Raw genomic sequence first — 26,453 nt, 5'->3', positions numbered from 1 at the left:
CTCTCCAAACCCAATTGTATTAATTGTGTAAATATTCATGTATATATATTTGTGTGATCTCTTCTAATAGAATGTAAGCTTCCTAAGGGCAATGGCAGTTTTACTTTTGTCTTTTCATATCCATTGCTTGACATATACCTAAGCACACAGATATAGTACCTAAGCATACAACTTAAAGAATACTATTGATTGATTAGTTGATTATAGGAAAGGTGGGAGACTAACAAAGCACTCTAGCAAAATTTGAGAAGAATTCATTTTCAGTTAAGAGAAATTAAAAATGTTTTTATATAATACATTTCCATTTTAAAACTCTTTCCCTCTTCATTGTCACCTCCTGGCTTCTCTGGATTTCTTTAAATCTTAGCTAAAGCTTATAAAAGACTTATGCAAAAGTTCTTTCCTTGTCTCTTTAATTTTAATATCTCTTCCTTAAAGATTATCTTTAATTTATTTTGTATTTAGTTTATAGATAGTTGTTTGCATGTTTTCTCTTTGCTTAAGTTTAGATGTTCCTGAGAACAGGAATAGTTTTTGCCTTTATTTGTAATGTTAGCACTTAGCATAATGCCTATAATACAGTAGATACTTAATAAATGCTTTTTGACTTGACTTAAACTATAAATTTAATGCAACTTTAAAAGAAAAAAAGGAAAACTTGCTAAGATAGTACTCAAGTTAAACTTTGAAAGTTAAAAAAGGTGGAAATCATGGGCATGTGTTTTAGGCAAGGGGGGCAACCTTACAATTGCCTTAAATGATTTCTCAAAGCTTCTAAAAAGAGGGTCTTATTTTATTTAATCTTCAACTCAAAAGGCCCAAGTATCTGGCCAAAATTTATCATTAAGATATAAGATATGGAAGGGAAGAGTCTACACACATCAAAGATAATCTCTGTCTCTGCATATCTGAATGGAAGGAAAAGTGGTGATGGGCATGCAGCTAAAGGAAAAAAGATGGCAAAAAGTAACCTTTCAAAAGAACCAGCCAGTATATGAAACATGAATGTACATATTCTTATCAGCTACAAATATTTTTCTCACTTCTGAATTTCCCCTGTTCTACTACTACTACAATTAGAATGCTCTCAACTCCACTCTTTCCAACCCAAATTACTCTCTTATGCATGCCATCTACCAGTTCATGCCTCTATTTGTTCATTCCCTTGAACCTTCTTATTCTAGGATTTTCATGTGAGTTGAGGTGCAGATTTTCCCTAGTGTATCTCAACATTCAAACCAAAAACCTAGTTTATTTACCTTGGTGGAACATGTCATATCTTGGCAAGAGTTATTTCACAAATATCTCTGGTTTCTGATGTCTATGGTAACCATTGGAAAGTGCGTATTTAAATTATAGACAGTGATTCTAGATTTCTTGGGAATAGGTCGGAATTGTAAAATTCTTATCTAGGGGCTCTGTCTGTGCTCCCAAAGGCCATATTATAAGCTTATTACAAATTTAAAAGGACTACTTTAACTATATGTTTTCCATCAAGAGATATAAAATTTGGTGCATCAAGGCAATGCTAGGTCGTTAAGGATCTGATTTTGACTGTGTCATTGAGTAGGTCACCCATTTTGAAAGTTTCCTCTTCAGCTATAAAATGTGAAAAGAAAGCTTGCTATCTACTAATTCCTCAGGGATGTTTGATGGATTTGCAAATTGCATTTAAGTCCTTAGATAAAAGGTGTCATAAATTTAAAATTACTAATATGACTAAACACACTTAGGATAAGACCCTAGGGGTAACCTTCCCTTCTCTCCTATTATGGAAATCATAATCACTTTATTAATTTCTTGGGATTCATTTCCATTGTGAACATATATCTAACAATAACTGTCAATGACAACTCTAAGCATCATTATAATCAACATCATTGCCCATAAATATAACTTATTAAGTGCTGACAGATTATATGGTCTAGAATCTCATGGGGAAAGATCCACAAAAAAAATGCCTTCCTAGCATATTCTTTTATCCTAATATAAAATTAAGGGGGAAGGTGTTATAAGAAGAAAGAAGATTATTTTATAATTGTTTTTGGATACATTCTTAAATTCAATTCAAAGCAATTCCACAATATTTATTTTATGACCCATATGTACTCAGTATCATACTAGTTTATAGAAATAGGAAGAAAAATGTAAATGGTCCCCTTCCTCAAGAAGTTTACATTAGGGGTAGGGAAATATCACACATAAATGTGTGGGTAAATATAAATTACAGACAAAATAATGACATTTTAGGAGACAGAGAGAATTAACAACTGAAGGCATCAGGAAAACAGAAAATAGCTCATGAAAGATTAAACAATTTCCATTATCCACCAAGTCTCAAATGCCACTATCACTCACCTGTTCTGTATCCGGTGTTGTTGAGATACACAGCGAATGTGCGTGGTTCGTGCATTGCTTGCCAGGAAGGGGAGGAACAGTTCTCATTGTTGGTGTACACATTGTGGTTGTGGACATACTTCCCAGTGAGCATAGAGGATCGAGATGGGCAACACATAGGGGGTGGTGACAAAGGCATTAATAAAAGTGGCTCCTCCACGTTCCATGATTTTTCTTGTTTTATTCATCACTTGCAAGGATCCTAAAAGATACAAAAGAATCCAGGGTTGATGGACACAGACAACTAGACACCTTAAAACCCATTTGTGGGTTAATGATTCTTTCTCCGGATTCATTAATTCTTTCCCTGGTTTGAATGAGCCTATAATTTGATCAGCCCTCATTTCTAGCACAAAATTAAACATTTCATATCCTGTCATCTGAGGTATTTTGCAGAGTAATAAGCACATTTCAGCCTTTCTCCTACTTAGTCACAAAGGAAAAATGCAGCCTAATCTGATAATTAAAGCTAGAATTTTTGATATGGAGCAGATTCAAAAGCTAGCAAGTCCTTGTGAAGATTACCTTTCCAACATAGACTAGCCAAGCACCAAAGAACCCCTCTCTAAAACATTAGCAAAATATTATTGTTTCCAGGATTATTAATCATAGGCCATGTTAGCTTTTATGAGAAAATCAAATGTTTTCTTTAATAAAAATGAATCTTTCACAAAATCACTCCACTGTAATGATAAAATTAGTTTTAATCAAACTGGAGCTCTCCTCCAAGTTATGTAGCAGGGGAAACTCCAGTAATTTAGGTTTTAACAAATCCAGATGTGGTTCCTAGTGTGAAATAAAATGATTCTGCAATATGCATAGCATCCCAACTAGAGAATTGAGAAATACATTTTTAATGTACATTTATATGTTTTGGGGCTGGGAAGAAGCAGTAAAGGAGAAAAGCATGGATCTGTATCTTTGTTACTATGCCCCTTCAAACACTTTACCTGATCCTCAGCCAAACACTGCAGAAAAGCCCAGAACAGAATTCAATAGTCTTTTCAGAACTTGTCAAGAAATGACATGAAGAACTGATGCCAAGGGGGTGGAATTTGAATCTCAAAACCTCAGATTTCCAACAGGTCTCACTTCCCTCTACAATGGGAGAAGAAGCTATGCAACTGTTTTTACAGTTGGAATTTTTTAGGTAAATCAATGCCAACTAGAGAAATATGAAGGACTATCTACTGAAAAATCAGAAGCAAAAAAAATTAATGTCACCTAACTCTATCTATCCATCTATCTGTCTATCTGTCTGACTATCTCTCTCTTTCTCTCCACACACACACACACACACACACACACACACACACACACACACACACACACACACTTTTTCTGAGTAAAAACTATTTTTTTTTTTTTTTTTTTTTTTTTTTTTTTTTTTTTTTTTTTTTTTGCTGCTGAGGCAATTGGGGTTAAGTGACTTGCCCAGAGTCACGCTAGGAAGTATTAAGTATTTGACGACAGATTTGCACTCAGGTTCTCCTGGCTACAGGGCTGGTGCTCTATCCACCTAGCTCCCACTTCCCCCATGTAAAAGCTTTTTCTGCCTTATGTAACACATAACAACAGGAGACAATCTTTATCACTGAGATAGATAATGGCCTGAGAATTTCTTTGTTCAAGAAAATGTTAGCTGCTTTTTCTGCTTTGACCTACACACAAAATGGAACCAATTTTGGAGTCAATGAATAATAGCATCTAAATAGCATTCACTTTGGGCTAAAGACTAAACACATGTTATTTGACAGGAAAGTATGTGTATATAAGTGTGCAGATGAAGTGTGGTATTTAGAAAAGAAATGGGCCAACCAGCCATTTGTGCAAGGACTTTCTCTTGTGGAGAGCCATATAGATTTGTTCTTAGTACTATGTTATTTAAAAATTTTCCTCAGTGATTTGAATGGAGGCATAGAATGTTTGTCAAATTTGCAAATAACAGAAACCCAAAAGGGCTAGCTAATTTGTTGGAAGACAGAATCAGGATTCAAAAGGATGTAAATAGTTTAGAATAATGAGCTGAATCTAATAAACTGAAAGTTAATGGGTAAAATTGAAGTTTATACTCCCAAAATCAGAATATTTACTACATGATTTGGGAATTATAACTAGATTCTGTTCATTTGGGGAAGAAAACTTGGTTTCTTAGTGGACTTCAAAATTATTGTGAGTCAACAAAGTAGCATGTCAGCAAAATAAAACAAGCTGAATTAAGAAAACCATAGTGTGCTATCATCATATTTTAATTCTATTGTACTCTGCTCTCACTGCACATGCTGGCTTTAATTCTGGGTACCATTTTGGGGAAGGATATTGGCAAACTGGCATGAATACAGAGAAGATCACTTGCATATTAAAGAGATCATGAAAAACAAGAATCATTTGAATGAATTTGGGATGTTTCACCAATAAAAGAAAAGAGATGGGTAGAACATGAAAGTATTATTAGAAGGGAGAAATGATGAATGATAACATTTATATTGTATTTATAGGATTTAAGGATTTACAAAAATATTAAATATATTCACTTGAGCCCTACCACACCCCTATAAAATAGATAGTATTATCTCCATTATGGGTGCATAAACTAAGATTCATAGAAATTAAAACACACACATGTAACAAATGTCAAAGAAGAGATTTAAATTAGGTCTCTTGATTCTAGGTTCAGCACTTTTTCCATTACACCAAATTACCTTTTTTGCTTGGCCTCAGTCCAGAAAGTAAAGCTAGAAGCAACTTATAAAAAAAGCAGAGATTCAGATTTATGTTTGATATGTAGAAAAATATCCAAATAATTGTGCAGAGATGAGCATAATGTCTCAAGGGGCATGAAATTCTTTGTCACTGTAGGTCATTAAGCAAGGACTGAATGAATGTTTGCTAGGGAGATTCAGTTAATTGTATGGATAAGACAGGTGACTTGTGATGTCCTTTCCAACCTTAAGATCCTGTGACACATGATTCTTTCTGTCAATTCCAAACATTCATATATTCCTCATGATTGTGATATAGGTCTTTCATATATCCACTTACTCAAGTCCTTCTTTCCTTCAACTTTTGGTTCATTTGCCCCCTCTTCCATGAAACCCTTTCTCTCATTTTTAGCTGATTCTCCCTGCTGAAATTTTTCATAGACAATTTGATATTCTTTGTCCATTCCACATTCAACCTTATAAAACAGTTAATAATGTTTTTATAATATTATATCTCCCAGTAGACTATAAGCTTCTTGAGGGCAAAAATAATATAATTTTTAGGAATGGCAAAATAGTGTACTGTACAGAATGTCAGAGTTAAAATCAAGAAATCATAGATTTGAAGTTCATGTCTGAAATTAACTCCTTATCTGTCCATAAAAATGTTCTTTAATCTCACCAAGTCATAGTTTATTTATTTGTAAAATTAAGATAACACCTTTAGTATCTATAATACCAGATTTTCATGTGAAGCTCAAATAAGGTAATACAGTAAAAGTGCTATAAACTTTTAAATTCTTTGAAAATATTGGGTTTAATTTTTTTTAATTTTTATATCTCCAGTGAGAGAGGCAACATGTTGTAATGGACACAGACAATCTCAGAGCCAAGAAGACCTAGGTTCAAGTCCCATCACTGAGAGTTATGTGATCTTAGGAAAGTCACTCAAGCTCTTATTTATCTAAGATGTTAAGTTGCAGAGATCTGTATTGATCTAATAACTGTTCTGCAATGCAGAATTTTAGAAAGTTATCTATAGTATTTAGAAATTAAGTCACCTGGCCCAGGATCACATAGGAAAGATACATTAGAGACAGAGTCTCTCTTCATTACTCTGTGCTAAACTGTTATTGTATAGTCCTTTCAGCCATGTCTGATTGATCATGTCCATATTTGGGGTTTTCTTGGCAAAGATACTGGAGAGGTTTGCCATTTCTTTCTTCAGCTCATTTGAAATAAACTAGGTTAAGTGACTTTCCCATGTCATAAAAGTAATAAGTATATGAGGCTAGATTTCAACTCAGGAAGTTGAGTCTTCCTGACTCTCAGACTGGCATGCTATCTACTAAGCCACCTAGCAGCCCTGTGTTACATAGAATAAACCAAATGACATTTGCTTTGTCTATCACCACCATACTTTCTACTCCCAGACTCTTCTACTTTCTTCATTTATTGTATTTTCTTTTAGTAAAGTAATCTATATGTAGAGAAAGCCTGCAGTTAACACTTCATTTATCTAGTGGTCACTTACCCTGGCAACTACAACCATTTGAGACACAAGCTAAGAACCAAAAAGACAAGAAAAATGAATTCTAGTCAGTCAAAAAAGAAGTTGTAGAGTTCATTTCCTTAAATTATGTCCCTTATTCATAATGAAAACCTGAAGCCTTCACTTGAGTCTGTTTCTCAAAAAGTCTCAAAAAGAAGTTGAAACTCAAAATGACAATTGTCTTAATGATATTTGGTAGAAAACAGAAATACTCTTTCTGAAGATGAAAGATGGCTGTGCTTTTGGACCTTTGTATCCTTTTCATTGAAGGATATCTGAGATCTTCACCATTCTGAATATTAACTGTGGTTATCTTTCAGGAAATGTAAGAGGATAAAGTAGCACTTTAAACTGAAGGTTGCTTTGGCTTGTAATATATAAAATTCTCTTTCCTTATCAATGTGAGCATTCCTTCTAGTGACCCATTCATGACTGCTCCTCCTATTTGATTGATTTTTATATCATCGCTTAAGTATGCCATATAGTGACCTATCAAAGTTCTGGTGTCTTTACTCATCTTGTCTTGATTAACTATGAAGGATATCAATAAAAGATATAACATATCAATAAAAGATATGACCTACTGATTGGCTATCCTTGACTCTCACCATATAACCATGTGATCTTTTTCAATTATATATTTTCAGGGGGCAGCTAGTTGGTGTAGTGGATAGAATACCAGCTTTGCAGTCAGGAGGACCTGTGTTCAAATCTGACCTCAGATTCTTAACACTTCCTATATGTGTGACCCTGGGAAAGACCAAACTCCAAATGCCTCAGCAAAAAATAAAATATTTTTTTTCTTTTTTGAAATAAAATAAAAATTTAAAAATAATAAAAAATCAATTATACATTTTTATGATGTCCCTTCATATTATTTTTGTTTAATTACTCATTGCATTAAATTAATTGATGATTTTTCTTGTGATGTTACTTACACTGACTCTACTATTGTCCTTTGGATGAGCCTCAAAATTGGTTTTATAGAAATTTTATGACTTACAGTCATTGGATGAATGTAATTTTAATGATAATTGATGAAAATAATAGGTAGCATTTCTGTAGTCCCTATGATGTACCACACATTGTGGCAAGTTCTTTATAAATATTTCATACAACTATGGGAGATACTGGTATTTTTCCCATTTTACCTTTGAAGAAACTAAGGCAGGCAAGTGATTAAGTGACTTGCCCAGCGTCACCTGGCTAATAAACATATGAGCCTATATTGGAATTCAGGTCTTCCTGATTCCAGGATCAGCATTATATCAATGGTATTAAATCAACATACTTTTTATGTTTGGGGATATAAAAAAGAACTTTGTAATTCCCCAAAGACAATCTAGCCTATTCATTTATTACTGTTCAATTCTTGATCCAACTATTGTCCATTTGTTCTGTTTCTATAAGATATGGATGGACAAGATCTATAGTCTATCTAAATGCATATCACAATCTGCCAGATTCACCCTTCTCTGAATGAATATTCAATTAGCCCAAACCTCTTGAGTAAATATAGATCTTTTTTAGTAGACTGCAATTTTCTGGAGATCAATACAATCACTAAAATGCCATCTAGATATAGGAACATTTAGACACCCTCACTAATGGGAATTATTCTCCAGGTCTACACTGGATTTCCTCTACAAAAGAGGCAAACACTTTTGGTAAGCAGCTCTGTTTTTAAGGCCTCACTTGCTATGAGTCATTGAACAAAATTTTCTCTACTGATATATCTTTCAAGTTATCAATTTATCAATTTGATATCAAATATCAAATTAGTATGATTCTGATATACACATGAAAGTCAGCTTGTTGGAGGAAAATCTTTAAAGTGCTATTTGTTTTACCATTAACTGTAACTGTTAATAAGTAACAACAACAACAACAAAATGAAGACCATGAGTGTTTTGTCTTTTTTATAACTTTTGGACAATAAAGATATTTTCTGTGTAGAATATAATTTCTGAAATTTTCCCTCTCTAATACTTACATCAAGTATACCCTTGATGCTCAGCATAAGGATTATTCTCACAGAAATAAAATTTTCATATGGTACGGAAATTTAGGCATATGAGTTGGTAATTATTAATGTTTCCTTGATCATCCTTTCCCCATATCTCTGATGTCTTCCTTTTCTTTAGATACATTGAGGATCAATCTGTCAAAGCTTTCAAAATGGTGTCACATACAGCATAGACCTGTTCTAAGAAAGCTTCATCTGGTCCAGATGCTTTTCTTATCTTTGTTTTTTGGTTTGTGGTTTTTTTGTTTTGTTTTGTTTTGTTTGGTACCATTTTTACTTCCTGTAAAAGTTTATCTGTTAAATAATGTTGCCGTCAAATGTGGGTGATATACGATTCCTTAAATCTCTACATAATTGATCACTTTAATCATAATTTTGTTTTACAGGTGAAGAAACTGTGGCAAGTACAGTATTAGAATAAGGGTGGCAGGTAGTCTAACATCAAGAAGCTTTCTTTCCACTATGGCATACTATCTTTGTGTTGAATTGACTATGACATATTAACTTAAAACATTTCAGGAAATTCAGTTTATATATCCCAAATACCATGTTGGGAATATGGATTTTGAAGAGGAAGTTTTGGAAAGAATACTTTCTTTAAGAAATTGAAAGCTACTTTCTACCAAGTCATTTCATCCTAAATCAAGAAAAATATACACAGAAATTCTAGCAGATATATTGGCATCATTACTATGAACTGACACATTCTCTAGGTATCAGGTTTGTCTGATCCTCTCTTGAGGCAACTCAAAAACAGTAGTGATATGATGAGGTTCATCAACATGTAGAAACCCGAATCTCTATATCTAATTAACTAATTTTTTTTTCACAATAACTTTTGAAAGACAATTCACATAATCAACTCCTTTTATTTTTCAGAGCTCTTTTTGAAATTTTTATTATCTTCTTGTGGGGTAAAGGCTATGTTTGATATATAAGGTTTTATATTCATCTGTAATCTTTTTTACTTACATGTGATCTTTACTATATTGTTTTTGCTATATTATTATCTTTCTCTCTCTTTCTCTTTTTTTGATCTCTTCTAAGATGAAAATCTGTGACAAAGTTTTGAAGGGTAAAAGAAGGATGATTTTTCTGATTTAAAGTTCTTCATATTGCTTCTCAGCAGTATTTGAAAATACAAAACCATGAGGTTCCTAATATACTATTTTGCTGGCTTTGCTCCAAAGGAAGTGATAATATTTTCTGCTAAAACCAAAAAAGAACAAAATTTAGACTAGAGGGGAGAAGAGTTAGAAAATAAATCCATTGGGGACAATTCAGATCCTCTCATTTATTAAATGAGGGAGTTGAACTACATGATCTTTTCCAGTATTAAAATTTTAAACCTGTGATCAATCTTAATAATTCTAAAAATGATTAATATTTTAAATATAAATTTCACAATTTTTAATAATTTAAATTTGAAATATATTTTTCTTCTTTTTGAACTATGGAAAGAATACTAAACCTACACTATAGGATATCTGAATTTTGATGCTGGATCTTTCACTAAATATGATGAACCAATATCTTCTCTATATCTAAGTTTTCTCACGTTTCAATTTATATTTTAGGATTTTTATAGCAATGTCTTATCTTTTCTACTAAATTATAAACTGATTAGGAACAGAAACTTAATCTATTTTATTTTTATACTTCTAGTACTTACTAAAAACAGAGGTGCCTGAGGGACCAGTGATTTCATTATTGTGGTACTTCCAGAAATCCAGATTAGGAGACTTCTATAATTTATAGTCTTAAAGATGCCTAAATATCAAAAAGGTTAAGTGATCTGCATATGATCTCCTATGTAACAAAATGTCAGAAGTTATTATTTGAACCTAGGGCTTCTTGATTCTAAATACAGGAATCTAGACACTATGTCTTGTTACTCACTTTTAAATCTCTTGTAATATGCAAAAAAGGGTCCATAATCTTGATTACTTTGTTCACCTAGGCCTTTGTGATATCTTATTGGAAAAACAATGACTATATCTGCATATAACATTCTAGATGCTAATACATGATGGTACTGTTTAAGGAATAGATTTAACACTTGCAAGGTCATTTCAGTACAATTGAAAAAAAGTCACAGTCCAAAGAAATAATATACAAGGATTTTGGGGAGGAAGTTATTCCTAAATGATAGGCAGCTACTCCCTCAAAGTAAAAACACTAATCCCTGGACATGATCCAGTAATAGAGAAGGTTGCTACCTTTTACCATAGCAGTTAAATTTAAAAAATACAAAACAATCAAACCCTGTGTTTTGATTATTTTGTCTATATTCTTTTTATCTTTCCAAATAAAATTTTAGGTCCTTGAAAGCAAAAAGTTATACTTCATAAAATTTTTCTTTCTCTACAGAAAACTACCACAATGATGAGTACATAGCAAGAGCTCTATACACACTGATGAATGGATTCATTGAAGGAAAGCACTTAAGTATAAATAATCTTGAATATTCATTCTATGCTGAAAGACTACTAAATAGTAAAATTCCACATATGGAATTCTAAGAATTTTCCATTGACTTTCATCACAAAATTTGGGATATATTCATAGAAACTTTCATATTATTATTTAAGGAACTGGCATTTCATTAGTTGAAACCAGAATTACAGGAACCACAATGATGGATATCAGGAGAAACTTAATCACTATGAAGCACCATTCAATTTATAAACAAATAATTAGTAAATTTTTACTATTTGCCAACCTGTAGTAGGTATTGGAGATACAAATAAAAAAAGGAGGAGCTAACATTTTATTGAATTGGTATCATAGCATGGTATAACAACATGACAATAGAATTCTGTTGATCTAAATGTGGGAGCAATACAGAGAATAAAAAAAAAATTCTCTGGTACAGTTGATACCCATTATTTTTTCCACTTCTTGTTTTCATACCTGACCTGATATAATTGCCATCTTGGGGGAAAAGGAAGTGAGAAAGAGAGGAAGAAAAAATGGAGATCAAAATCTTATAAAAGTATATACTGAAATGCAATAATTCAAGTCAATAGACTTAGAATGAAAAATGCCCATCACATCCAGAGAGAGAACTATGGAGAATGAATGTGTATTGAAGCAAATTATTTTCACTTTTTTGCTTGTTTTTTTTCTTTTTCATGGTTTTTTTCTTCCTTTTGGTCCATTTTTTTCTTGTACAACATGACAAATATGGAAATGTGTTTCAAAGAATAGTACATATTTAACTTATGTCAGATAGCTTGCTATCTTGCAAATGAGAGGAAAAGTAAGGAGAAGAATTTGGAACATAAAACTTTTATAAAAATAAATGTTGAAAACTATTTTTATATTTATTTGGAAAAATAAAATATTGCTAAGAAAAAATAATCTTAAAAACTCTATTTACATGTAATTGGAAAAAAATAAAATGTTATTCACTGGGGGGAGGGCGAGAAAGAAGGAAAGGAATTTGGTAGTAGGTGCCTAAGAAAGCTTTGGAAGATTCTTTATGAACTATTTTATATTATTGTTGAGGTCCCGGGTCACTAGGTGGGATTGGCAGAGACAGCCTGATGTACTGATAAAATTATTCCCTGAAGCAAGAAAGAAAGGACACTGATAGGAATAAGTTCAACCTTATGGTCCTGCCCTCTGTGGAGATCTTGGGTAACCCCACCTTGCTGTTTCCAGTCAGAAATCCCAAATTATGTCAAATCCCTAAGGTTAAATTTCCCCTATAAATCTGACCATGACATCTGACCATGACCTACACTACTTTTGCTGAATCCTTTTTGGGATTAGCCCACCATGGGTTCTGCCTCGTGAAGTCTTTCTCCTCATACTCTCTCAAATCTCATGATATCTTTCCTCTCATCTCCCACCATGCCTCATTGTGTCTTTCTTCTTATTATTGCTAACTATTTTAGGGTGCTAAAATCCTTTATGAATTTAGCCTTCCAGTCAATGGAGTAGTCCCACATCATGGCATATTCCTTTAATGGATTCTTCCAAACTCTCTTCCTTGGTAATGCTATTGCTCTCCCAAATCTATTCCATATTTACCATTCTAGTATCTATTGTATCTCTTAATTTTATCTGTTACCTACTTTTTGCCAGAAAGAATGGTCATTGTGAATTCTTCACATGAGCAAACCTCAACATTTGGTGCTAATTGCTTGAACATCAATCTCATCATTTGATGCTGAATCTCAAACACATCATTATCTCAACTATACTGGTTTTATGATGATCTACAGAGTAACATTGGAGACATGCAGTCCCAGAACTAAGAAAAGATATCCTTCTTTCCAAGTCTGCAGTGATAAGACAGTCAAAGTTAAAGAGATTTACTGGGCTGGCACTTGTTCCCTCTCTCTCTCTCCTTCCTGGCAAAAGTGAGGATCTAGATAGGATATTCAGGCAAGGCCATTTTCATTTTGGTGACCAAAGTAGAGGAGGGTTTTTTGATACATAGCAAGTTGGGTAACGTGAGAATTATGGAGGAAAAATAGATGATGCTAATTCCAAAAAATCACAAATCTTATTGGTCAATAAGTCTACCTCCTCATTTTATAGATGAGGAAACTGAGGCTCAGAAAATTTAAGTGCATTTAAAATGATTATACAGGTAGGAAGGAGCAGATTGAGAATTTGAACCAATGTCCTCTTAAAGAAAATTCAACTCTCCTACTGTATAATATTGATTCTCATGCCTGCCAGAAATGGGTACGGGGTTCAGCTACAGTGAGCTTGACTCTTGAATTTTTAGTGTGAACATTTACACCTTGGGAATTGCCAAACACTACAAATCAAAGTTTATCTTATTGTTTTATTAATTTTCTAGACTTATGAAAATGATAGAGAGAAGGTTAATTGTGCATATTTGTGTCATTTGGTTCATTTTTTGTACAGGAGGAAGAGCCTCTTTTTAAATATTCATGAGCACACTCCAATGGAAAACCCAAGACTCTGGAGGGAAACTCATCTAGGAGGCCCAACTTTCTTTACTGGTGATTCCACCTCTCTGACCACTATTTCATGAAAGGCTTCAATCATGCTCATTTTACATCAGTAGTGTTTACTCGTTGGACTTTTCAACTTCCTTACCAGTCATCCTGTGTTCCTGGAAAAATCACTGCCTTGAGGTTATGGTCTCCTACTCCTCTGATATTTTATAAGTGATCACTGCCATGTTCATTTCATTCTTGCTCAATTTACTCTCTGAAATTCTCTATCTCCTAACCAAGCTCTTCTCCCTCATGTGGGTACCCTTTCTCCTTTTCAGCATTCCATGATGTGCTCTCTTTCCCCATTAGAACACAGGCTCTATGAAAGGTAAGACTCTCTCGTTGCTTGTATAGGTATCCTCAGAGAAAGTAGTAAGCTACAATGTTTGGCACATAGTAGGCACTTAATAAATACCCTCTTCCCCACACCCTGTCCCCACTGATATAATACTTAGGGAAACAATGTATGGCAGAAGAAAGGAATAGAAAATCAATATAGCCACTAAATAGAAAACAGTGGATCTTGTCAGGGTTACCCTCAAAACTCTGAAATTGGATTGTGTTCTAAATTATCCTAGTTATTTATTTTCTTCATAAAAATGTCCATAACTCCTAAAGTTGATAGTGACTTCCTGGACAGTGTTAACAATGATTTGTAAAACACTGGAGTTTCATTTTTGCAGTCAAACATGATGCAATTTTTTTGAGACCCATTGTAATATGCTTATGAAACTTCCTTAATATATTTATACATATATATATCCATATACTTTAGACATTCTTATAACCGACAGTTGAACTTCACAATTTGAGAAATATTTTTGCTTGAACAGTATTTAATCTGTTTGCCAACAGTTTCCAACTTGCAAGGTCAAATTTTTTGTTTCCACAAATAAAAATTTCCAATTTTATTAGGATTATGTCAAGCTCTACACAGTCAAAGGAAGTGTCAAAATGCAAAATATAATACTTTATGTCCCATAAAATCTCATTTCTAAAACTAGGTCAGTTGATAGGTAACTAACTTAGCAGAAAAGACATGAACTTGTCTTTTGGAGACTAGAAAGTAGTGGAATTACTTGTGCAAAAGAGGTAAAGATAGTTTTCTTTTAAAAGTTTCTCACCCAGCTCCACATCTTGATCATCTGTGAGCACAAGAATAATATTGGGTCTGATGTTTTTTCGTTCCTGCTGCACACGCCCTCTGAACCGTGGGGATTTGATGGTGGTGCAGAAGCTTCCCAGCAATTCTATACCCAAGACAGCCAAAACCAGAGTCCAGCAATAGGACTTCATTGTAGATGTTTTAGTGTTGCAAAACAGACCAAATGCTTGTTTCTTGGTTGTCAGTGATCTGTGGAGTCAGAGAGAAAATGGGAGGAGGTAGAGGGAAAGGGAGAAAGCAAAATAAAACAGAAACCTAAATATCAAAATAAATGCACAAAAAATAGTAAAAATAAGTAAAAATCAGTTAAAGCATCCAGAAAGTGACAAACACATATTTTCTACAAACTGAAATATATTTTACAAGCTTACTCACTTTTCTTTATTTGTGTTCCAAATAATTCCTTGACTATTTCAATTTCATTGCCAGCACACAATCTCCAGACAAGGCTTCATCCGTTAATATGTTTAGAGATAGTAGATAGTACCTTGAATTAAATATTTGGGTTGAGTAATTAATTTCTATGCTGCAGAGGTGTTTGGAACATCTTCTGATGGAGTCCTATCAGAGGAAAGAAAAAAATATAAAGGAAATATCAGTCACAGACCTTGAAACAAGTTATTCCTATCTGGAATAATCCTTCTGAATAGACCACAATACATTTTTTTCCCCTTCCAACCATGAAAAGGGAAGAAAACAAAATACGGGACTGCTACCAATTATTTCAAACATTATCTTACTATTCACATTCAGGCTCGAAGTTGTTCATTAAAATAAAGAACTGTCAGGGTCTTTATCTGTGCTTGCATTTCTAAGAATACTTTTTAAAATCCTTAATAATAAAAGAAACACTAGACTCTGGTCTGTCAAATAACCGAGCATTTCATGTATGTAGGTGGGTGAGGTTGGGGAAGTTAAGGAGAAGTTGGAAATAACTCACCTGCGTAAAATATAGAGCCCCTTTCAAGCTGTAGGGAAGGCATAGCTATCATTTGCAATCTGCATTGGATCACTACCCTGAAGCTTCCTTTCTTCTGACAGAGTTCATCTTAAGTGACTGTCAGTGAAGCCCTCCCCCAGCCTTGACTAGGCGAGCTCCTAGCTGCCCCCGATCCATCAGAAGCAGAGCTGAGCACATGGTCCCTCTGGTGAGCCCGGGTCCTCCCTCACTGTTTTCTATCTTCTCCGTCTCAGCACTCGAGTGCCTATCAGAGTCCCTCTCCCGACTTGTCGGTCAAACAGCCTCACTATTGTGAAGCCTCAAGCGCTGTGAACACGGAGCTTGGGCTTTGCTGCGGCACATGTAAACCTGCAACTGAAAATGATTGATTGGTTCGGGGACTAAAGGTTAGCTACTACACTCTCACGCTTTTTCCCCTGCTTTCTTTTTACATTTCAGACTAAAGCCCAGCAAAGCCACTGCAAGTCTCCACTGGAAAAGAGAAAGAGAAAGAAATGAGAGAGAGAGACAGACAGACAGACACACAGAGAGAACAACAATAACAAGACCAGAGAAATAAATGCCTTCCCACTTTAGAGTACTAACCTTCTAAAACTGTCTCATTTTTTTTAATACCTAAAAAAAAAAAAAAAAAAAAAAAAAAAAAAATTGAAAAAGATCTCTCTTATCTCCCCACTCTCCCATGTTTTTGAAGACCTATGAGAAATGTATGGGAATTTCTGTGCCCTAAAATTAATTAGAAAGGAGCAGACTTCATCAGACACTCTACTCACACACCTGAGGCTTTGTAACTAGGCAGGCAGCCTTAGAGTAGCTTTATACAAGTAAGCATGACTAATTAAATGAAAGCATTGCACTGCGGGAGGAAAGTTCCATATGAAAGAAAGGTAAAGTGGGGGATAAGATGGTAGTATGGACTAAATAGCATTGTATACCATTTCGTCCATACATATGATTTTTACTTTCACACAACCCCCCCCCCCACATTTTAAGCTTTATAAAATGTTTTATAAACAATACTAATGCTCTGCATTCTACAGCCTCCAATAACTTTGTGCATATATATATGAAAGGAAAAACTAAACAAAAATATCAGTGTCTCTAGCACAGAAATTCTGACTGCATTATCTATCAACCAGCATTGCACTTCAGACTGACCCTATACCCAGGCAGAAGTCAATATACAAGATTCAGCATGTCAGGGATTTTGTGGAATTTAAAGGGCATTCTGAGTATGAAAAGTCTGCAATTAGTCCACCCTAATGATTTATAGTGCATTTGTTTCTATACATTTATTTAAAGTTACAGGTTTGAAAGAACAGGAAAACAGGAGAAGGAAAATGTAGGAATTGTATGACATTCTAACTTCCCTTTCATTTCTATAGAAATGATTCTATGATCTTATTAAAATATTAAATAGAGCTTTTTCCACACAAAGAAGTATGTGGATTAATTAGTTTAAAAGGTGGGGGAAAATGAGTTTTATTTAATGGAAGCTCCTCAAACATCACCAGTAATAATAACTGATAAGTTAAAAATTTCAAAATGTTTTGCATGTGTTATCTTTAGCTTTGTCTTAATCTATACATTTAATGAATACTGTAGACATTAGTATCTTCATTATGAAGAGGGGGAAACTGAGACCCAGGAAATCTAAGCAGGTTGCCCATGTCCATGTAGTATCTCAGAATCAGAATTGTAGTTAGATTTCCCTGATCTGAACACTACTTTTATCATTCATGATGCCTTCTTAACAAAATATGATTACCGACAAAATCTGAAATGATGTGTGAAAAGTGAGGCTGGATGTGAGTTTTCTATATTGGTCACACTCTATGGCAAACTTTGCAGATATTCTCAATCCAGAAATTCTAGCCATACTCACTCCACTGAGCAGAGACATGAGTTAAGTAAAAGTTCAATAAAATTAATACCCTATATTGTGAAATTGAAATTTCCTGGTGATTATATTTCCATAGGAAAATAATTTGCACTAACCCAAAGCAAGTGATTAATGATTATTACTTATTTCATCTTATTAACATTTTAGGGGAAAAAATAACCCTACTTTTTTGGTGTATAGAATACATAAATAAGCCTTTCTTAAGAAAGGAATAGGGGAAAACATTGCTCTTGCTAAGATGCATTACTCTTTGACAATTTAGTTCCCTTTCCTTTTGAGGCACAAAAATATTGTATTATTTTGCCTTAATTTGTTAATTATTCCAGTATTTCATTTATAAACACATCACAATGTGATTACAAAAAAAAGATTAATCATCTATCCATGCTGGTTGAATGAAACTTTTTTGTTTTAACTCCACCAAACACACACAAAACTCCTTACAAGAATCTACACAGACAATTCTTTATTTAAAAATGACCTTTTAAAACCTGTCATCCTCTCACAGCCTGGTTTCCAGAACTTAAAGGAAATGAAGTAAAGAAGAAAACAGACAAAATTCAGGACTTGACAGAAGAGACAAGGTTGCAATGTTTGCATTGGATACTTTGTGGTGGACTACAAGTGTCCTTAGAGACATCACAATTCGTCCAGATAAATAAAAGAAAACAAGAGAAATTAAAAAAGAAACTTTTCTCACACATGGAAATTGAGCTTAGGGAACTATGTTCTGTCCAAGATCTGGACTTGAATACAAGTAGCCTTTATCCAAGCCATTAAACAAAACCCCCTAATGTAGTTCCCAGTTATCCACTATATGGAAAGTTTAATTGGGTCTTTGTATAGGACAGCCAAGGAGAAATGTAAATATGTCATTAAACATTTCAAGACACATAAAAAAAGAATGGAGTGTAGATACCTAGCCAATGGGGATAAGAGAAGTATAGTTCACATATGCTCTTCTTGTGCAACAGAACTCAAGTCTAACACCTCATCACTATCATCAAAATAGATAGGGCCCACAGCCTGTCTGATCCAAGCTGTCTTACTTGTTAAACAGTTAGGTCTGAGGGATGCAGGATAATGTCTGAAGTTGATTAAATATTGACTTTTCTCTGACTTTGGTAGTGTTATACAGAGGACTTCAATCCTTAAGACTGGACATGGGCTGATTTGCAAGCATGACATTCATTTTTTTTTAAACTATCCTTCTTCCAACTTCCATATTATTAGAGGACAACACATCTCCCATTCTTCAGTCTCATAACTTAGGTGTTATCCTTGACTCCTTATTATCTCTCATTCCTAGAGACCTTCCCATTTCACCCTTTGAATATTTTTCCAGTTTGCTTCTTTTGCTTGGTTGCTACCATTTGGGTGCAGGTGTGCTTGATCACTTGATCACTTTTAGCATGGACTATTTCAATAATCCAATGAGGGGTCTGTTTGCCTCAAATCTCTTCGTACTCCAATCTATCCTGTTTTCAGCCACCAAAGTTTACATCCAATGACATCACTGTCATTGCCTCCAGCGTCAATACAAAATCATGACATTCAAAGATTTTCATTATCTAACTGCCTCCTCCCTTTCCAGTCTTCCTATATCTTACTCCCTGACAGGATGATCTTCAATCTAGTGTGGCACCTGTCTCCTGGATGTTCCTCAAATAAGACACTTCATCTTTTAGCTCTTGCTGTCCTTCATGCCTGGAATCCTCACCCTCCTCATCTTCTTCTACAGCCTTAAATGGTTTCCTTTAAATCTCAACTGAAATCTCATTTTCTATAGGAAATCTTTCTCAACTCTCTTAATCATGCTTTCCTTCTTTTATTTTATTCCTATTTATCCTGTATTCAACTTGTTTGTACATTTTTTGATTGTTGTTTCTTACCTCCCATTTAATTATAAGCTCCTTGAGGGTATGAGACTTTTTTGCCTCTTTTTGTATCCCCAGAACTTAGCATAATGCCTGGTCCATACTAAGCACTTAAATACATAATGATTAATTGAATAAAAAAGCCATAAAATTATCTTGCAAAACACTAAAGGATTCGAACACAATTACAGTCATCCCTTCCAAATTGTGACTTTTCCTATCAGGATTTCTATATTTCTTATGTCAGAATAAAAAAAATAAATGGGAATTTTGAGGGAGTTATGTAGCAGCCATAGATAATACTCAAAGGCCAGAAGATGACACAGAAAATTTTTTAAAATCAGAAATGCATATGTTTTATATGCATAATATGGTGCAATACCAACTTTTTATCTTTAAATACCATAATAATTCAGAGTCCTTCTCTGTAATGAAGGAAGGGCCAAAATTTTTTATGTGTATTTTGTAGGTTATGGACCCACTATGTGGATGGCATAACCATGTCAAATGCTGTCATCTCAATGACGTGGGTATTCCCTCAGTGATTCAAATTATAGCCCATCAATGTCTGTCCATTCTCTGACATCCTCGTTTGTGTCTTCCTATAAATTTATCAAAGGGGTTTACTTATCTGAGTGAAGTGGGGTCTTGCCTATTATTCTTATTATGAGGTTACCAACAAATGACATGAGTTCCACTTACCACAAAGATGATGTTATTTTGCGTTTTTAATCTGAGAGTATCACAAAACTCCAAATTGAACCCCATGCACATATATCTCAAATATGAGAAAGACAGGGTTAGTGTCACTTTAATGATCAATGAGATGTTCTCCTATCAGGGCAGAGGTACTGTTTAATAGCAAAAGACAAAACCACACAACAATTAGAATTTAAAGAACTAAGGAGTCAATTGAAATTGCAGGGAGGCTTCTGGTCATCAGAGTGAAATTATCCATGGTGAATGTTAGCCAGAACACCACAAATTTAATCTCAGAATTATTCAAAAGAGAATACAAGCATCAGGCAGTGGTTCATTCCCCCCCTCCCCCGCGCACTCATCATCTCATCATGTCCTTTCTTGTTGTCTATTTGCTTAGGCTTTTCTTCTAAGCCTAAAGCTTAAAGGTTCTGATTCACAATTTGTTTTCTGTGAAGGTAGCCATGAATATGAACCCACTCTTTTAAAAAGAACATCTATAAAAGGACTTTTTCCCCCTTTATTTGGAATCTCATGGCTGGCAAAGAAAGACAGCACATACTCAATCCAAGAAATGTCTATTTCCCAAGTTAATTCATCAAAATTCCAAGCAAAGAAGATAGATTCCATCTGTTTCCTTCTGAGACAATAATATTTTCAAATCATCTCTAATCTGTTCACACATCTTCCATCTCCCAGATTTCCGTTCTATGTTAATTTTCCTGAATGGATATAACATATTTAGCCTCAGAATAAACACCAGTAGAACCAGATTCTTATCCCCACCCCAATTTTTTTAATGTAAACATTTATTAAGCACTTACTATGCAGAAGTTACTTTTATACAGAGAAAAGAGCAAATGAGAAGTGAAGAGAGACAACCATGATAAAATGTAAGGGATAGTGGATTGGAAGATTTAGTAGAGATGGACAATTTAAATTTTGATCCTTTAGATTACTGCACCTAACACTACTTAATGTTGGCTAACTTACCTGATAGCTCTGCACTTCAATTTTCTTACCTATAAAGTAAAATAATATAATTTCTATGTCACACAAGGTTTGGGAGAATAAAATGAGCTAATGGATCTGAAAGGTATTTAAAAGATAGGATATATACTTTGACTATATATGTTATTATTTTAAAAATTCTGATTAAGCTAGAATAAAGTGATTATATCAATAGAGGCCCTATTGGCCATTATATTATAATAAGCCAAGATTGGGATAAAACTATTTGATGATATAGACATTAGTATTGAGAATTTGGGATTTCTAATATCACTGAAATAGATCTTATCAGTTCCGAGATGCTATTGAGGATAGCAGTTTTTTCTTATTTCTCATTAAGTTTTTAATACTTTGGATATGTAGCCTCTTAGTTATTTAATATTTTCTCAGCTGTTTCAGATGCTTTAGGTGATTGACCACTTAGTTATTTATCTGTCTAAATAACTATCATTACCTAGAAGCTATTAAAGGTAAAGAACATGACACATGAGGAAAATGAAGGGGAAAAGATAATGAGAAAAGTTGCTTTTATCTGTTTGCAAAGTATCCAAATAAAAGTCTCTTCAGATTACTAGAAATAGAGACCTAGAGGGAGAATAAAAAGTTAATGAAGGAGATATAGATTTGAGAATCATATATTTATTATTGATGATTGAAACTACAAGAATGTATGTGTTTATAAAAGCACTGGATGCATAAAAGGAATACAAGCAGCTCAATTCTTCACTCTGGACAACTTCTAAAATGAGGGAGAAGAGGGAGAAGAGAATCCAGCAAAAGCTGATAGTGAGACAATGAAAATACTAGGAGTACATTTAACACCACATACTAAGATAAGATCAAAATGGGTCCAAGATTTAGGCATAAAGAACGAAATCATAAATAAATTAGAGGAACATAGGATAGTTTACCTCTCAGACTTGTGGAGGAGGAAGGAATTTGTGTCCAAAGGAGAACTAGAGATCATTATTGATCACAAAATAGAAAATTTTGATTACACCAAATTAAAAAGTTTCTGCACAAACAAAACTAATGCAAACAAGATTAGAAGGGAAGTAACAAATTGGGAAAACATTTTTACAGTTAAAGGTTCTGATAAAGAACTCATCTCCAAAATATACAGAAAATTGACTATAATTTATAAGAAATCAAGCCATTCTCCAATTGATAAATGGTCAAAGGATATGAACAGACAATTTTCAGATGATAAAAATAAAACTATTTCCACTCATATGAAAGAGTGTTCCAAATCACTATTGATCAGAGAAATTCAAATTAAGACAACTCTGAGATATCATTACACACCTGTCAGATTGGCTAAGATGACAGGAACAAATAACGATGAATATTGGAGGGGCTGTGGGAAAACTGGGATACTGATGCATTGTTGGTGTAGTTGTGAAAGAATCCAACCATTCTGGAGAGCAATCTGGAATTATGCCCAATAAGTTATCAAAATGTGCATACCCTTTGACCCAGCAGAAATCCTAAAGAAGGGAAAGGGACCTGTATGTGCCAAAATGTTTGTGGCAGCCCTTTTTGTAGTGGCTAGAAACTGGAAAATGAATGGATGCCCATCAATTGGAGAATGGATGGGTAAATTATGGTATATGAATGTTATGGAATATTATTGTTCTGTAAGAAATGACCAACAGGAGGAATATAGAGAGGCTTGGAGAGACTTACATCAACTGATGCTGAGTGAAATGAGCAGAACTAAGAGATCATTATACACTTCAACAATGATACTGTATGAGGATGTATTCTGATGGAAGTAGATATCTTCAACATAGAGAAGAGCTAATCCAATTCCAATTGATCAATGATGGACAGAATCAGCTACACCCAGAAAAGGAACACTGGGAAATGAGTGTAAACTGTGAGCATTTTTTTCTTCCCAGATTATTTTTACCATCCGAATACAATTCTTCCTTTGCAATAACAACAACAACAAAATTCGGTTCTGCACATATAATATATTGTACCTAGAATATACTGTAAGATATTTAATATGTATGGGAATGCCTGCCATCTAGGGGAGAGGTGGAGGGAAGGAGGGGAAAAACTCGGAACAGAAGGGAGTACAAGGGATAATGTTGTAAAAAAAAATTACCTATGCATATGTACTGTAAAAAATGTTATAATTATAAAAACTAATAAAAAAAAGAAAATACTAGGAGTGTGGAGTTCTAAGACATGAATTCCAATTTCGGTTCTCTTGCCTGTGATCAACTCAATTCATTTTGATGTGGTGCAGCTCCTAGGGAAGTATATAGCAATAACTCTAAGACCACATGGCCTTGGGGGTGATGTAGTTAGAAATGATGTATTTCTTCTTTTAGGCTGTCCTGCCCCACTTTATTCTATATGACCAGGACATTAAGACCACAGATATCAGATAAGAACCTGTTATCTGTTAATTGGCCTGTTGGGTCCACCATAACTAAGTTTCTGTGACTAATGAGCAACAGTAATGAGGTGCTTAAAGTTGATGCAGGTAGAGAACAAAAATTGGTACCTGCCACTTGATCTAGTGACATTTCAGGCCTAAAGACACACCTCCAGAAGGTTTCCCTTCCCCCTTTCCTCTCATAAACTCTGCTCAGAGAACTGGGGTACTGCTTCTGTGCCCAAAATCAGAACAAGACTACCCCTCAATTCTACCTCTAAACCATAAAATTGGCATATCAGTGACATGAAGCACCTTATCTCTCCAACTTTTCCTTATAAAGCAACCTTCTTGCTCTTGGTTCTTTGATGACTTCAGAAATTTAGCCCACTAACTAGAACTACAATTATAATAAACTTTGCCCCTTAACTTGGAGATGGGTCTGAACCTGTAAATTCTTTTGAGACATTGATCTGGAACTTCAACATTTTTGAAGTCCTCCTTGAATCCCAACAATTTTCTGAACCTTAATTTCCTCATCTTTCATCTGGGAGTAATGCAGCCTATTTCAAAGGATGATTATGGCAAAAAATCATGTCTAAAGACCTGTACATATGGGAGCTATGAATGTTCTGTCAAATTCCAACACATTTTTCAACACCCTGTTCAAATATCATTTCCTCCATGAAGATATTCCTGATCCACTAATATCAAATTATCCTTCCCTGCTAAATAATTATGAAACCACTAATCTTGGCCTTAGAAGAGATCAGAAAACCTTCTCATGTTTTCAAACAGAGGAGACTATGATTCTAAACGAATCACACAGCAACTATAAGGATTATTGGGTAAACACACATACACACACATATATACACATATACGCCCAATTAGTTTAGTGCATTGGTTAGTTGAGCTTAATTGCCTTCTTCTCTCTCTTATTATTCTTTGCTATAAGAGATAGCTTTGCTCCAGGGAGAAGGAGGGATTTATTTGGAAATGAAGATATAAAATAAAAACGATCAATAATTATTTTAAGATGATCCTTAAATTCGTGCTGATCTTGCATACAATTATTTTTTAAAGCATTGCTACATATTCAATTTGATCTATTTTAGTTAACAGTTATTTGAGAGATAGCAATACTACAGTAAGTTGGAAAGTGAACTTGGAATGAGGAGATACTGTGTTCATATCCTCACCTTGGACACTTACTAACTGTGTGACTTGGAGCAAATTACTTAACTTCTCTGTGCTTCAATTTCCTCATCTGAAAAGTGGGAAAGCTTGGATTTGATTGTCTCAAGGGCCCCTCCAGCTATGATCCTTTCCCATTTTAAAATGGAATCTCCAAAATGTCAGGATTGAATAAATGTTCTTTATAGCTTAGTGCCTGACATGATGTTGTACACTTAGTTGATGCTTATTAAACTAAAAATTAGCAGAGACATAGGAAGCCAAGAAGACATAGCTCCACTGAAGCAGCTACTGCAGAGTGATAAGAAGTGTGGTTATCATTGTTATAAGCAAAGAAGTTTGCCAAAAGAGAAGTTGTTGGATTCAGCTAGAAAGAAGTAATTGTTAACCTTAGCAAAAGACATTTACACCAAAAGAGTGAGATTGTTAGCATAAAATACATATCCACATACACACAACTATGACAATAGGTTTGAACATTATTAAATAGATCATTGATTTCAAATCAATTTCTTTATAACTCTGGGAAGTAGATGTTATTTTATAGACGAGGAAACTGAGGCAAATATAAGTTAAATCACTTACCTATCATAGCTAGTAAAAATTGGAGGCCAGCTTTAAACTTAAACTTGATGCACAGTGATCTTACTGTGTTACTTGGTTGCTCCTAATTTTAAACTAAATTGTGAATGTGATAGCATACTATAGTGGAAAAAACCCTGACTTTAGTGTTGGGAGATCCATAACCTAGTGATTTCATCTCTTTGGACCTATCTTCTTTTCAGCAGACCAGGTAAAAGGTAAAGAAAGTATATTCTAGCATTGCAACAATGTAAGTAGAACCAAGAAGCTAGTGAAAGATATTTATAAGAATATGCTAGTTTCTGGTAGTTGGATGGTAAACTCATTTTCAACAGGTGTTTTAAACATTTCAGCTGTCTCTGTTTCTTGTTGCTGAGTTTTTAGCTACTGCTTAAAAAGTAAAAAGGGAAAATTGCAGACCATATTATCAGGTAAAAAATATAGACCCCCTAATTCGATTTCCTCTGTTCTATCAAGCCTGAAGCTATTAAAAAATACCTTTACCATGCAACATGGTAGTAAATAGCAGGATCTGATGCTTCTATTGGAAGCTTAATCCATTAAACTCGGCTATAAAGCAAAGGATTTATCAGGAATACAAAAAATGTAATTGGCTATCTACATTTAGTTTATCTCTATGTGATAAATAGAATTCTTTGACAATCCATCAAATTTATCTGTCAATCTTCAAGTTATAATCTGGTCATTATTGAGATATTTATCAATGGTTTCAGATGGATTTATAAACCTGTCAACTAGAATTTCTAAACAAGGTCTTAAAGGTATGATTTCATAACAGCTTTACAAAAACAATTGCAATGGATCTGAAAATAGCAATGTCTACATTGAATGAAATAAGTGCACATATTCTGATTTCAGAATTTCAGGTTGGTTTAAGTAAAAAAAAGAAAATTTCTATGTAAAGAAGAATTTTCTAATAATTAGAGCCACCCAAATGAATGAATTACCCTTACTAGTAGTAATTTCCTCATCACTAAAGATTATTTTTT

The 26,453-nt window shown here is 34.1% G+C and overlaps 1 protein-coding gene and 1 long non-coding RNA gene across 2 annotated transcripts in view; one reads left to right on the top strand and one right to left on the bottom strand.

Annotated features, from left to right (window-relative positions):
• The window catches only part of SULF1 (sulfatase 1), a 74,413-nt gene extending 71,814 nt beyond the window's left edge, over nt 1–2,599 (bottom strand). Inside the window, 2 exon segments of the mRNA XM_074278852.1 lie at nt 2,359–2,518; nt 2,520–2,599. Of these exon segments, the coding sequence (XP_074134953.1) occupies nt 2,359–2,518; nt 2,520–2,585 (226 nt within the window). The 5' untranslated portion in view covers nt 2,586–2,599.
• Nucleotides 2,600–13,938: 11,339 nt separating this feature from the next.
• On the top strand, nt 13,939–16,355 carry LOC141549367 (uncharacterized). The gene is made up of 3 exons (XR_012484342.1): nt 13,939–13,987; nt 15,866–15,972; nt 16,224–16,355. It is a non-coding gene; the product is annotated as an uncharacterized LOC141549367 (long non-coding RNA).
• The last annotated feature ends 10,098 nt before the right edge of the window (nt 16,356–26,453 follow it).

The sequence above is a fragment of the Sminthopsis crassicaudata genome, chromosome 1 (genome assembly GCF_048593235.1).
Source record: "Sminthopsis crassicaudata isolate SCR6 chromosome 1, ASM4859323v1, whole genome shotgun sequence".
NCBI classification, from domain to species: Eukaryota; Metazoa; Chordata; class Mammalia; order Dasyuromorphia; family Dasyuridae; genus Sminthopsis; species Sminthopsis crassicaudata.
The sequence above is the reverse complement of the archived record's forward strand: the minus strand, read 5'-3'. Positions and strand labels throughout refer to the sequence as shown.